We start from the raw sequence: 15607 nt of genomic DNA on the forward strand, positions 1-15607 counted from the left end.
AAGACTCCAATATAAGGGAGCGTAGGTGGGTCATAATGAGAGTGCTGATTTGTGGAGGTGGACACCTAGGGCACTGGTTCATAACGAATTTATAAACTACCACATTGAGACTGAATCACTGAATGTAATACACAACTTCTAAATGATAAGGAGCGTGCAATCCCATGTGCGGTGTGTCTGCACAGTATATAAATTTAATGAAGACTTTGCTATCATAAGACTTGCTTTATAATAATGAATGAAATCGTTCTGACTTTCCTACCTGTTTGGGAAGGTGTTTCTTGTTCATATGCCACACTTGAGCTCTCACTTGAGATCTTATTAAAACAATCAGTGGAGATCAAAGAGACCCGGATCTCCTTCTTGGTGAAGAGGAAGAAAAAGACTTTATTGATTAGAACAGAGTACTGACAGCTTTCACAGCATGGGGTTCCTCTACTTGCTGACAGTGTTCCCATGACAGACACACAGCAGAGATACCAAAGTCTGGAGACAAGACCCAGTTAGACGTCCACGATCCAAGTGCAGTTAAAAATGTTGCCATACATAATTTAGCTTTTTTTCTCGCTGATGAAAAAAATCTGTTGTGATACAAGATGGACTGAGTTTTTTTTTTTACACAATCACAGGTGTTTCGAATGCTCCGCTCATATATATTTTAAACACAGATGACTATGTTGTGCTACTTTTGTTGTATAACCAATCCATTAAGAAAGCCTCTGAGTGGCGCTAGTCTATTTCATTAGTCCATAAACACTGAGAGAGCCTTGCAAATTTGCCAGCAGCTCTTTTATTTATTCTCTGTAAAAAATGTGTGATGCCTTCTAAGTAATTTGCTACCCTCTTGTTATGTCTGGGGCGGTGGAATAGGGCTGTGTAATTGTCAATTTTGGAAACCGGAGGCTTTTTGAGACGAGACAGGCTGAAAAAATCCAATTTTAGTTCTCAGTCGCTTAAAGTTAGCATCAAAACAGCACATAAGACCACACCGAAAGGACAGAAGAGTGGCTCGGTAGCTTGACAAATGTACTGTTTCCTTTCTTTTCAGACATTGTTATTACACTTCTAGAAATAGCCGAGTGAACAGACAGATCGCAGAAAGAGACTTAACAAATGTAAATAAAAAGAATAAACAGAAAAAGAGTCAAGTCAAAGAGCAGCCAGGAATTCTGACTGAGAGTTGTTGACATTCGTGCAGTATAGATAAACCCTTCATCACAGCCAGTCACCTTTGGATTCTTTTGAACACTCCCTTTTTGTCCGCCAACCAAAAATAATGATCCCTTTAAGCCAGCAGACAGCGGTGGAGACGGATGAAAAGTAGCACCCAGCATCCCGGCCCCTGCGATCTCTCACAATCGAGCCGTTCCGCTCGGGTGCTCTAAGAACTACCACTGCCCTCGTTTCCCCCAGCGCGCGCATGCGCACGTGGCGGCGGAACATTCTAGAAACAGAGGAGAACAGTGCGGGGTCGTCTCGGGGTCATGTTCCACAGTGAAGCGGAGTGATGGGGCAGGAGAGGGGTGATGGGTGGGGCAAGTGGGACCCTGGGGCAGGGGCATCTCAGTGGTACCCCCAGGGGCATCCGCAGGGATCCCCGCAGGCTCGCTTGCGGTCCCACAGGGCGCGGAGCTCCTCGGCCGTGTGCTGGGGGGATGAGAGCATGTCCACGTAGCACTCCTTCTCACACAGCCAGCCCGAGTCCTGACCAGGGGCAGAGACAGCGCAACACACACACACACACACACACACAGTTATGATCCATTGAACAAAGCAAGCGCAATTATGCATTCATCATCCAGCCCACTGGGCAAAGTAATGTGTGTATGCCTACAGAGTCCTATTTTGCAGTTAGTTAGTATCTATGTACACTATGCAAGTAATAATATTGTTCCCAATTCCACATTAATATTTGCAATTACTTTTTTTTCACTTGTCACCAAACTACCGGTAATTAATTATCCTGAACAGTGAGGAGATGGAGCTGTAACACTGGAACACTTAAATCCATGAGTAAATGCTCTGATGGGGTGGGACAGAGAGCAGAGGATGGGGACTGTGCTGGAATGCATTTTACCTGATATTTACGAGGACCGACGGCAGCCATCCATATACCCATGCTCACATCTTCCCCCTGGAAGAGTGCACACACACACACACAGACACACACAGAGTGCTTTTAGGACATTTCCCTTGGTTCAGTTCGTGGCATCCCATTTGCTCATTCGAGCTCATTTGTCAAAAGCATCAGCTGTCTGCTCCGAGTGCTCCACTAGACTGCGAGTGGGAACAGCAAGTACCTGATAGGCTTTGAGCTTCCCCGCATTGCTGGCCAGCCATTCCACCAGGTCTCTGGAGACCACGTAGCCGGAGCCACAGGCGAAGGCCGGGTACGCCGGACTGGCGTACTCCAACTCCTGCCACTTCCCTGTGCGGTCCACGGCCCAGCTCTGACGGAAACTATGACAAGGGCATAGCAGAGGAGAGTGTTAATGCCACAGCAGCCATTCCCACGGCAACCCTCCCAAACGAAACGAAAAAAGCAGACTGTGTGTACAGTCGGATCAATGTCTATAATACCAAAATCTTAAAACAATGCAACTGCAGGATACACCTTTTTATTTATTTTTTTGGGGGCTTTTGCCTTTTTACGTTGATAGGACCGTGGAGAGAGACATTGGAGAGTGGGAGAGAGAGATGGGATAGGATCAGAGCATGACCGCAGGTTGGAATCGAACCTGGATCCCCATGGGCACTGAGACGTCAAATCTCCCCCAGGAGCCTCTTATTTTTAACAAGCTGATATGACTAAGCAAAGACCTGCTGGTCTCTAAACTTTGGGCAGTGCACAATGGGAGGGGATACTGCAGTCCGCAGCTGTCGGTTTGTTTGACAGTCTTAAAGACTAATCTTAAGAGACTGTGCGAGTGTACTTACTTTCCCCACCAGAAGTTGTTTCGTTTTAGGCCCTTGTGGTCAATCTTCATTAATACGGCGTCCACATCGATGTAACAATCATCATCCGTCTTAAGGAGCAGACTGAAGTCAGCGTTTCCCACCGACCTATCACAAGAGGGAATTTGCAGTCTTAATTAAAAACCTCACCCCGGATCCTCTGCCTTTCCCAAAGTGGATTTACTGTGTAATTCCGACCTGAGGGCAGGCAAGAGAGAGAGAGAGAGAGAGCGAGAGAGAGAGCGAGCGACCGAGACAGCGAGAGAAGGGGTAGGGAGCAGAGTTAATAGACTTATAAAAACAAAAAGAGAAAGTTAGGGAAGGAAAAAAAGACTGTAAAAACTGTTGAGACTGTAAAAAAAAATGACACACTAAAATTAAGTTTGGAAGGGTCCTATTTGAGCCAAGTGGGAAGTTTAGAAGACATATCAGACAGGGCCTCAGTATCTGAGAGGAGACGGGAAGGGACAGAGGTGAAAGAGTGAGAGAGTTGGAAGAGGAGTGTGAGCGGTAGAGAGAGAGAGAGAGAAAGAGAGAGAAAGAGAGAGAGAGAGAGACACACACATTGAGTCGAGTGGTTACCCACCACTTGTAGAACTGCAGCAGTTTGGAAGGCACGTTCCGGTAGGTGTCCACTACGTCCACGAACACCAGGTCCCCATGCTGCCGGCTCTCCTGCTCCAGCGCCGCGTCCTCAGCCCTCAGCGTGTCCAGGTGGGAGCTCTGGCGCTCGGGGCGGCCCCTCAGCAGCTCGGACAGGGCCTCTATATCTGTGAGAGACGGAGAGTGATGGTGGGAGAGAGAGAAGAGGAGAGGAAGAGAGAGAGGGAGAGAAGAAGAGTAGGGAGAGGTGGAAGAGGGTGGAGAAATGAACCGAGAGAGGGAGAGACAGAGAGAGACAGATTAGTGGGGGAAGGAAAGAGATGAGGAGGAAAAGAGAAAAAAAAGAGAGATTCAAAGACAGGACGAAGAAGAAACGGCAGGGAAGGAACAGGTAGGAGATAAATGGCATCATACTTCAGGGATGCGAGCGACTTGTATTAGAGTATGAAAAATGTGGCTTCGCACCAAAAGAACATTCATTGCACAGGCAGGCAGGTCATTAAATATTAGTGCCCCCCTACCATAGACGGAGAAAGTGAAGCCTCCAGCCAGACCTGGGAATCCAGGTGCGCTTCTGTGAGGTAAGGTACCCTCCTCCACCTGCAGCCCAGCATACCAAACAAACTCAGCCTTTTCCCCACCTCAGGCAGAATGACTAATAACGTCAGCTTTAAAGATCAGAATATGGGCAGACATATGAACCCACCGGGTGGTAACAATATAAAGTAATGCTGGTTGGATACTTACTGAGCCTAGATTGAGGACCCCTCCACCATCGTTGAGCTTAACTCTGGAGCCATTTACGATGGTCAGGCCAGTCAGATCTCGACTCTCCCAAAGTAGTGTCCCCTCGAAGCCCTGTGCGTATTTTCCGAGGTTAATGAAATGCATACTTCCAACGGGGTTAATATGAGAGCCTGATGGATGAACGACTTATTCTGGGCTCTTGAAAATGAAAGTGAATCACTATCTACTGGACCGCATACAAGTTGGATACATGTGTAAACATCTCGTATAGCTGGAGCATGGATGCTGTCGCACGCTCCATTTCTGTTTTTATTCTTCAAATATTTAGAGAGAACTCAATAACATGCAGTCCCTCCCAGCCTGAAGCAGAGCCTGTAGCTTTCCTTCAGGCGTCTGATCATATAGGCCACGCTCGAAATTAGATCCCAGCTGTGCAGCTCCACAAAGGCAGCATTTTGTTTGCTGCACTGAGGTAGTCCTTAGACCCGCACAACTCTGGAAAGGTAACAATTACATTTCCGCAGAATACAGACAAATCAATGCACCAAGCTCAATGAGGTAATCATTGCCTTATAATGTAATGTCAGAATGAGTGATGTCTTTTGGTAAAAAGAAACCCAACAGTGTATTGTCTTTTTGAACAATAATACCAATAACATAATCCATTACTATAAATATGTTATTATATTAGGAATTATAGTACATATTGTGAATGAATTTTATTTTTTAGCTTTTTTTCAAATGAATAATAAAATCATTTGGTTTAACAACGTAACACTATGATCATTTGTCAGCCTCCATTTTAAACAGTTTTTTGTAAATGTAGGAATATTTCCCAGTCTCAGCTCACCACTGCTAGATAACAGGAGAGAAGAGGCGGCCAGGCCCTTATGAAGCAGGCCAGCCTGACTTTTTTTGTCAGGTATTACACATCACCATATAAAAATGTTCTAATTAAGCAATATAGCATGAGTGAGTGGGATTGGTCATGGATATTCCCACGGGTGTTGTTCAGCCATAGCCAAGAGGCGTTATAGAATATTTGCATTGTATCGCGGAGTGATTTATTATTAGCTGTGCAAAGCAAAGATTCTAGAACAGAGCAAGATAGATCAGTTACGTCATAGGCATGAAGTACGCTCTGAGCCCGACAGGGCGCCATTTTGGTAAGCTCAGCGCAACATTTCATATACAGTTCCAATTCTATGAGCCCACCTGAACAGCTGTTTTTAACGTTGCCAGCTGTTTTTTTTTTTTACTCGGTAATGAACTGCAAGAACTGACAGTGTGAAAGGCCTGATTTATCTTTTTCCAAGTTTACACTGAATAAGGAGAGGTAAATAGGCCTATTATTTAGACAGAAGTAGCTATTGCACTGGTAAATAGATCACATAAATTCCCATTGAAAGACTGTATAGCCTACTGATAAGCTAGCTAGCAGGCAAACTAACTTAGCTAACGTTATATTATCACCATTGTTCTTTTTTCTACATGTAGCCTAGGCTATACGTTAACACTTTGTTCACGGCCTGCTTAAACACAGCGCATAGGCCTAGGCTATTATTATCAATCACTAATAAGGTCAAGATTTCACTCAAGCGTCTGATGTAACTTAAATAAATGCAAATAGTTGGCCTAGGCTAAACACAACCGTGTTTGACACTAATTATTATCGTTTCCATGCAGTCAAAAACTCCCAAATTGTCCTGCTTGCCTATGTGAAATGCATATGACCACAGAAGTTCGTTTTCAAAAATCATTAGCCTATATACAGGCTGGAGCCAAATTAAAACATGTCTTTGTAAATGGCTTTGTAAATTAGGCTACGTTTAATTAAAACGTGTTCCTTGCGTGCGTTCATTCTCTCATTCCCTCTCCAAAATGTTCCTGTTCTAGGTTGGCCAAGTGCATGAACCCAGCATCGGTGCGCGTCACATGAAACACAATTGAGACAATAGATTGACCATATTGTACAACTACAAAGCCTTATCATGAAAAGTGGAACTTATAGAACGAAAATGAGAAATTGCGCAGTCGGCTAAACGTTTTAAACTTGCGCAAAACTGATTGAAGCCGCACAGCTTGACCATTGGACAATCCTACCACAAAACCTTTCCATAGGCATGCAACGTTTATGACATAAAAAGTGGAATATGAACGCATTTCATCACACCTGATAAATAAACGGGGCTGTGGCCGCGATTTGACTGATTTATTGAGCTCTCAGCGAGGTGCTGACTTGCGCGTCTTTGATGAGCGTATACGAAGGAAAGCCCTCTAATCGGACGGGCAAGACTGACAAGTAGGCCAGCCCGTGGCTACGCGTAGCCTATGTCAAACAGGTGCTTTTTCTTCGACCTCCACAAGCTACAGTTAATTCCATAGTCGTTTGAATAAGTTTGCGATTGACAACGCGACTGACAACGTTGTGATAAATAGGCATTCTAACTTTTGCAAAGTCAACTTGAATGCATCAATTTTGAACAAAGTCGTGTAGGCTACACCGCGCCAGATGTAGTCTGCATGAAGTTCTTGCACAAGCCACCGTTTTGATTTCCGTAGGGGAGATGCGGGCTGAACCCGCTTGAGGGAGAGAGGTGCAGGGAGAGAATGGGTGCTCTACACTACGCACATCTCTATGAAATAATGTAGCCTAGACTAATCCATATTTTAAATATTTTAAATAGGCCTAAGCAATCATGGAAACAATAAGTCAATAGGCTAGACAGATATTGTGAGTAGGCCTAATGCAGGAATGGACGTTACAGTTATTCAGTAACTATAACGAATTACTGAAATTTAAATTGTAATGTGTTAGACTACTTCGTTTCCCAATAAAGTAACGAAATTACAGTAACACGTTACCCCCAACACTGGCCTATTGAACTTTGGTGGATATGGCAGTGCAGCCTAATTTACCCTCGGAAATAATTCTACATTGTCAATACAATATATTTAACTGGTCTAGACATGGTGTGGTCTATTGGGTTTCACGTAGGCTAATTTCAACATACAGCTTTACAGAATAAATATTGTTAACATGTTAGGATCAGCGCCATAGGATTCCCACGGTAGCCAGCGTCTGTGACGACACCTGAGCTTACCAAAATGGCGCCCATAGAGTCATAGAACGTACTTCAACATATCCAACGTATTCTCCTGCCAGTAATCTATCTTGCTCTGTTCTAGAATCTTTGGTGCAAAGTCTGAGTTGAAATGTCAAGAGATATTCCAAGTAATGGAACGTCTCTCGGCCAATCAGAAACAAATAAATTGTTCCATAGAACCCAATTGTTGTATGCCACTTTATTGTATTATTATTACACGGCTCTTCACAATGCAAGTAGAACGCTCCATTGACTTGAATGGGATTTCCCAAAGTTTGAGCGGTCATTATTTTTGACTAGAGGACCTCTGAAAAAAATAAGGACCTCTGTCAATGTCAACGGAGTTTGTGCTTCTAATTCAGGTCTTTCATATCACTCCGCAACTACTGGAACTTCATTCCAAAGTTAAAAGCAGACAGTTGATGAGCTGTATTCTAAGTAAGGGATAATGTATAGAACGCCGGTCATTATTGGGAAAATAAGTCCAGACAGGGCGAACCGGACCTTGTTCTGCCCTGAAGGGACTTATTTTCCCAATAATAACTGGCGTTCTATACATTATCCCACTTATTACATGGCTACTTGCCAAAACTAAATAATAAACTCCCCACAATATGACTTTATCCTACATAGCCTAACCTATTTGTTACCGTTCATTGTGGCATTTGCTGAGAAACAAATAGTTCGCAACACACGCTGAACTTGAATCAAACATTCTTTAGAACACAGCTTTCACTTTTGAATGACGTTCCAGTCCTTGCGTAGTGATATGAAAGACGTATCAGAAGCACAAAACCCGTTGCCATTGACAGCGGTAATTATATTTTTGCAGTGGTAATTACAGTGGTAATTACATGAAAATATTTTACCGTAGAACTTTGAGAAATCCCATTCAAGCCAATGGAGCGTTCTACTTGCCTTGTGAAGAGCCGTGAATGTTTAATTCAAGTTCAGCGTGTGTTGTTGCGAACTATTTGTTTCTCAGCAAAAGCCATGATGAACAGTAACAAACTTGACAGTGAACAGTAACAAATAGGCTATAGCCTAGGCTATGTAGGCTAAATAGTCATATCGTGCGGAGTTTATTGTTTCGTTTTGGCAAGTAGCCGTGTAATAAGCAGGATATTGGGTAACACTTTATAATAACTACACACAATTCATCATTTATTAAGCCTTTGTTACTTATTAGTTAATGGTTTGTTCATCATTAGTCATTTCTAATTTATCATCAGTAAAGCATTTGTTCACACAGTTATAAATAGTTTGTTCATAGTAAATAAGCCTATATCTAAAATATGTTTATACATATTGTTAATACTTAATAAATGATGCAATAATATGTTTTTGATTAAGTAATATTTCCATTATTTAACAGTTGTTACATACACATGTACTTATGATTAGTTAGGGTGAGGATACATATTTTATAAACCACTTCCTAATACTACATATAATTAATAATTAACTTAGGAGTTACAAGTGGTTAGTTAATGATATTTTGTGAGCTCATCTAAAGTGAGGACGTTGTATGCCTTGCAACACATTTACAAATGAGTTATAAAGTTTACACTTGCATTTATTCATTTAGCTGACACTTTCACCCAAAGCGACTTACACATGTCAATGAAATTAAAGGGCAAGGCCACATTGGTGGACGCCGGGGTTAGAACCCCAAACTTTATGGGTTACTGCATGTTAACCCGGCTCCCTATCCACTACACTACCTCTGCCCAGTGGTATTACAACAGTCAATTCAAAAATATAATATAGATATGCATGTTTACTATGAACAAACCATTTTTAACTGTGTGTAAACATGATTTATAGATGAGAATTAATGTAGGAATAATGCTTTACAAATGAAGAATACAGCGTTTAATAATAGTTTACAGATGTTTAATAACAGTGTGTATTAGAAGAAAACAGAAACTCTTGCATAGTTGTAGGGGTTTCTATCTGGGCCAAGGTAGTGTAGTGGATAAGGAGCTGGACTAGCATGCTGTAACCTGAAAAGCTGGGGGTTCGATTTCCGGCTTTCACTGTTATGTCAATGGCCTTTAATTTAATTGACATGTGTACGCCGCTTGTCTGCTAAATGAATGAATGTGACTGTAATCTTTACAACTCATTTGAAAATGTGTTGCAAGGCATAGAAAGTCCTCATTTTAGATAAGCTCACAAAATATCATTAACTAACCACTTGTAACTCCTGAGTTAATTATGAATTATAGTATTAGGAAGTGGTTTATAAAATATGTATCCTCACCCTAACTAATCATTAGTGCATGTGTATGTAACAACTGTTAAATAATGGAAATATTACTTAATCAAAAACATATTATTGCATAATTTATTAAGTATTAACAATAATGTATAAACATATTTTAGATATAGGCATATTTACTATGAACAAACTATTTATAACTGTGTGAACAAATGCTTTACTCATGATAAATTAGAAATTACTAATGATGAACAAACCATTAACTAATAAGTAACAAAGGCTTAATAAATGATGAATTGTGTGTAGTTATTATAAAGTGTTACCGGATAATGTATAGAACGCCGGTCATTATTGGGCGCTGTGCGTCTGGGTCCAGTTCACCCTGTTGGCACTTATTTTCCCAATAATGACCGGCCTTCTATACATTATCCCTTATTTATGTTATTCTTATCAAAAGGTATTATTATAGAATAGTATAGAATTACAGTATAATTAAGTAATTATATTGAGTATATTAACTAAACAATATATATTGTATATTATATGTATATAATATTTGCATTGGGTGCCACAGTATTCTCACGTCACCTCTCACTGATGGCATGAGGGAAATATGTTCATAATAGTAGATGGACCCAAATATCGCATCAGAAGCTCAGTGGTGTTCATATAATCACATTCTCTCAGTTGGTTTTGTTTCAAACCACAGATGTTGCCCCCCTCTCTCTCTCTCTTTCTCTCACTCGGTAGGTTCACCTTGGGTAGGATGAACTGTTCCACAGGTTTATAGCACACTCTGTTCACGCACGCTCCCGGACTGACGGTGCTGAACCTTGCCGTGACCACCGCCTCCTGCACAGAGGACACACACACAAAAAAAACACAAGGTGAGCTGAGCGCTACTGCCAGCCATTTTTGTCTGACGTGACAGAAAATTACATTTAACTGCAGTTGAAACATTTAGTCTCCTCACTGGAAAACAATTCTCCCTGCCGCAGGTGGACTGGATCATTTTAACTATAGGTATAATCAACAGTCCGACGTTTTATTTTCTGTAACGACACGCAAATCAATTTGACATTTTTCGGCTGCTCATCTAAAGAGTACACATACTCTTCGTAAGGGATGGAGGGAGGAGTGCGGATTGTTGATTTTAACCTTGGGAGCCGTGAAGCTGCAATAAATGTACAATCCATTCTGTCTGGCGGAATAAAAGTTTACTTTTCAAAGACACAATCCACTAAAACAGTGGATTTTCTTGCCTTAAAAAGACACCCACACTGAGGTGCTTTATAGATGAGCCTGCAGCCGTTGTGTGCACAGCAGTAAGCGCTGCAGCCTTGAAGACCATTTCTATGACTTGAACAAGTAAAGCATGCGAGTGGGCTCTTTTCCACTGCAGCACCAATACTGTTTCTGTCACCTTCAAACACACACACACACACACGCGCACACACACACACGCACGCACACACACGCGCGCACACACACGCGCGCGCACACACACACACCATTATTACACAGTCAGACCATTTGGAGAGAGTTAAAGGTACAGTGCTTGATTCTTGATTTGTCTATCTCTATCTTCCAGAACCTCTAGGAGACTCATCTCTCCTGAGAACACTTCCACACTTCCTCTCCCAACGCCACTAAAACTCTAAAATACACAGCTCACAAGTCAGAGCTCCATGGACTTCTTTACCTGTTCTCCTTGCATTGTGTCAATATAGATAATAAATAGAGTTTAGATAATAAATAAAGTCTCCCACTTGAAAGTCTCTTTGGATGAAAGTGTCAAATTAATAAATGTAAATGCCTGATTCTGGCAAAGCTTTGTTGATATTTGAGCTGAACAGCCAATCAAATTTGCATCCCTCCCTTCCATACTCCTGAGGCAACATGTTGATTGGCTGGAATAATGTACGGCTCTGTCCGTGCCATTTAGTTGGCTTCCCATTTACAAAGTCTGTGCATGAACACCAGGCCACAGTATGTGGACATACACACAGAACCACCTTTTCGGTCTTCGCTCCCAATTTGACAAAGTAAGAATTAGAATTAGAATCACAGATTACACCTTTAACCCCTTTAACGGAGACTTTTTGTTCTCTCATCCCTCCTCTCTGCTGCTCCCTACCTCCTGGTCCACCTGCAGGAGCCTGACAGTGACGTTTCCGCGGAACTCCTGGCGCGGGCTGTTGGTGAAGACGCCCAGCTGCGTGATGACCACCGGGTGCAGCACCTTGAAGTCCAGGCTGACGGCGGAGACGTCTGTGGCGGGGGTGAGGGCTGAAGCGTCAGGCACGCTCAGAATCGCCATCTCCTCTCCGGCCGCTGGAGACAGACCACATCAGTTTCAGCTCCAGTTAGCAAACGCATAACTAGCGAGTGTGTGTGTGTGTGTGTTTGTGTGTGTGTGTCTGTGTGTGTGTGTGTGTGTGTTCCGTGCTCCCCATATATCCCCACACACACCCAACTCTGCCACCAGCATGCTAACATGTGGATTAGACTGCTGACAAGCACTTTGGATGCGGAGTGGGGATTACGAGATGGGTGTGGGTGGGTAGGTGGGGGTCTGCTGGAGGGACAGGAAGAGAATATTGAACCGGGAAAGATAACGACATGGAGGGGGGGGGGGGGGTTAAGAAAAGGGGAGATATCTCTCACTGATGCAAGCTTTCTCAGCGTGCGTCTGCATAAGTTAATCGTCAGCAGTTCGCTCCTTGGGAATGGGGATGGGGTGGGGGGGTGATGGCATTGAGGGTGGGGGGTGGGTGCACGGGGGTCTGGAGTTTGCTGGTTGGATGGGTGGAGGGTAAAGGAGGGCCCACTCAGACTCACCAGCAAAGATGGTCGGTGAGCTCTTAATTGGAAAAGGGCTTGTTTATTACTTGAGAGATCAATAAGATGTACGAGACAGTAAAGAGAAATGCAGAGAATTGGGCTTCTCCTTTTACCACCTCGCTACCCCCCACCCCCCGCACAACAGCCAATTAGGCCGCTGGGGAAGACGGGGCACGGCAAATGTGTTTCTTTTTCTCCCGCTCCCTTCCGCTAGCGCTGACAAGAGATGGAGGCGCTTTTAGTGTCGCCGCACGCAGTGGGGGCAGGCTAATTAACATGGCCGTGTCTGGAGTTAAGTCAGTGGGGTGAGTCAAAATAATAATGAAAAAAAAAAAGAAAGAAGAAAGTAAACAAAGTCCTGCCTGCCAATCCAGTGGGAAAATCAACACATGATGCAAATAATTTTTCCCCCTGTGCCAAAACAAAACAAGACACCTGCAACCAACACCCAGCGTTAAAAGATGTAATTGTGTTTAAAACGCAGCTTTATAAAATGACTCACTCTAACTCCCATTAAAGCATTGCTGAGGCGATCTCCACTCCCCTCTCTCTCCCCTCACCACTTGCTTGCACTTTCTGAAGGCAATTCAGAATGCACTCCCAGCCATTAACATGGCCTGCCGTGGGGAAATGCAGCACAAAAAGGCTGAACAGTGACTGCAAAGTCAAGAGTTGGCCTTGATGCCCCTTTGACAGAACATTTGAGATTTTCTGGACCGTTTCAGTGAGGCATGAAACAAACAATACGAAGGAAAAAGTTTTTTGGCAAGCAAGGGGAGGAGATCATCCAGGCTGGAACAAAGGACGGCCGCAGGGCAGGAGTGAGAGAAAGAGAAAGAGAGAGAGAGAGGGAGAGAAAGAAAGATCGAGGGAAACACACAAACAAGTTTCAAAGTACATTTCTGATTTAGCTCTGATCAGCTCGATTTAAAGCAGAGAACAGTTTGAGTTAAATTATACTCCACCAAACAGCTTAATTTGAGCTTAATTTGTTTGAACTGACAGCAGATGCAGGAAACATTTCAGTGGTAAATTCAGCTAATTTCTGTCTTCACTCAATGGTTGATATCATTTCTGCACTGCTTTAAAAAACACTGTAAAAGGAGCATACCTATGATTGCACTCAAGCAACATCAAATAGAAAGACGCTTTATGAGTTAAAGGTTTATTGTTGAAAGTCGACGTACGCATAACACAGATAGCATTACACAACATATAATTATTGAAGAGGTATAAACTCATACTGATCTGAAAGCTCACATTTTTTCATGTATAAAACAAATGTTAATGCAATTACATTTCAAAGGATTCCAGTGTTGTATTGAGGGACTGATGTGCTTGGATGTCTGAGAAAAATGCCTTAATGCATGAATGCAGAAGAATGTGAATGTGTGTGTTTGTCTCCTGTGTATAGTGATTTGAACATGATGTACTGTACCTGTCTCAGTAAGGTTCAACAGGGAGCAGGAATATAGATCCTCTCTGTCTTTTTCTGGTATCGGGCAGCCATGTTGCCCAATGATAAACTTCACCTGTACCCTAGAGTTCAATAATAACAGCAGGAACATAAGTGCTTAATTGAACAATTTGATTGCATGAACCAGCACAAAATTCATTTTTACTCTACATAACATATCTGTGTGTGCAATGCGTTATTTCTGAACTTTCCTGTATGGTATTTCTGTTAACAATCACATTGGAGTGAAATAGACTGGAATCGTGTGAAGACATACATCCAGACAGTGCAATTATGGTAGGGATTGAGACCTATAAGCAAGAGGATCATACAAATCTGAAAGAACAATAGCTTTAACAGTGTACATGTTTAGGTTACAAAAACAGAGATGATCTTGGCTATGCATGCAGCTGTGTCCAAACTGAAATGGATAAATTGTTTTTCCCCTTACTTATCATCTGTTGTGACTGAAGTAACTCACATGATCTGCATGTAATTCAGGAGGCTCTATCTCCACTGCAGAAATTGCACGGAACCTAGACTTCAGAGATGCCGCATACATACCGATTCTGGAATTGAGGATGTTCCCCCAGGTAACCGGACCAAGTGTCCCTTATTGCCTGCCTGAGGTCATGATGATGCCGGGCAGATAAAACTCCCACCAACAGCTCGGGAGCAGAAGGTTCTTCTGATAGACATACAACAGGTACGATAACAAAGGATGTGACTTTACCAAATGTGAAAAAGTCTTATATTAAGCTACACTGTTGATTTACAGTAGGCTATCGCCATATAGCCATTGACAGACAATAATTAAACATTAATATTTCTGTTAAGGTTTTATACTGATCTACCTATTGCAATATGATCACATAATCTCCTAATGACCGGCACCGATTTGATTAATTAGACATTGATTTGCTGTCAAAAGTCATCAAAGCTTGTACGAACTGGATTTAATTGCAGAACTTATTAAATATCGACCGACTGTTGCCAGGCAAATCCCTCAGAAAAAGTAAATGGTGCATGCCATATACATGAGAGAGTCAAATTATTAGGTTACTAAATGTAATGTGCAATTATTTTATAGCCTACGCGAATTAATTTCCCAACCAACGCTTTACGCGAAATAGAGCGACGGGTGGTCGCTTAACTTAACTAGCCTACGTAAAGCCAAACAAAATAGCCTAACACAGACAACCACATACAGTAGGATACTCCCTCACTTAATGTTTGTTACATCGTTCATTACACTTCTGCTCATTATTTGAGCTACACCAGATTCAGAGATTTGCTTAACGTTAACCACTCCTCAACTTGTTTATTTCTTAAGGTCTTATAGGTTGGAAATGACAGCATCAGGCTCCAGTATTTAGGCAGACGACCCATCCTTTTCCAATGATAATAATGATGTAGAAAGTTAAGAAACTGATGAACTGTAAACTATACCTGAAACCTTGGAATCCAAAAAGAAGGCGGCTCTGTCTGTCACCAGCCAAATATGTACCACAACCGCGACAACACACGGAAGCAAGAACAATCCTAGGCTTCGCATGGACGGACTCCTTCAGATAAACACTCGTTTTTAACGGGGTAGATGCAGCGTGCTGTCGATTGACTGCATTGCATTCCTTCAGCTTTCGATACATTTCGAATGTGACTACTTCATGT

The 15607-nt window shown here is 42.5% G+C and overlaps 1 protein-coding gene across 1 annotated transcript; it reads right to left on the minus strand.

Moving 5' to 3' along the window:
- Positions 1–379: 379 nt before the first annotated feature.
- Positions 380–15607, minus strand: b3galnt2 (beta-1,3-N-acetylgalactosaminyltransferase 2). The gene is made up of 12 exons (XM_076285514.1): positions 15386–15607; positions 14501–14624; positions 13919–14019; positions 11774–11970; positions 10393–10488; positions 4306–4416; positions 4080–4158; positions 3542–3725; positions 2938–3063; positions 2301–2460; positions 2078–2134; positions 380–1704 (listed from the first exon to the last, which is right to left on the minus strand). The coding sequence occupies exons 1-12, from the start codon at positions 15489–15491 to the stop codon at positions 1564–1566; spliced, it is 1482 nt and encodes a 493-aa protein (XP_076141629.1). The 5' UTR covers positions 15492–15607; the 3' UTR covers positions 380–1563.

Source organism: Alosa pseudoharengus, unplaced genomic scaffold (genome assembly GCF_046254945.1).
Source record: "Alosa pseudoharengus isolate Yale_2024_CS ecotype anadromous, Long Island Sound unplaced genomic scaffold, YU_APseudo_1.1 YU_APseudo_1.1_scf_15, whole genome shotgun sequence".
NCBI lineage: Eukaryota > Metazoa > Chordata > Actinopteri > Clupeiformes > Clupeidae > Alosa > Alosa pseudoharengus.

What these genes read in the sequence shown, in the direction of transcription:
- b3galnt2 (XM_076285514.1), bottom strand. Translation starts at nt 15,491, where the DNA reads ATGCGAAGCCTAGGATTGTTCTTGCTTCCGTGTGTTGTCGCGGTTGTG. An exon ending in AACAGTTCATCCTACCCAAG is followed by an intron (nt 4,417 to 10,392) that starts GTGAACCTACCG and finishes AAATACGCACAG; the next exon opens with GGCTTCGAGGGGACACTACT. An exon ending in AACAACTTCTGGTGGGGAAA is followed by an intron (nt 2,461 to 2,937) that starts GTAAGTACACTC and finishes CCCTTGTCATAG; the next exon opens with TTTCCGTCAGAGCTGGGCCG.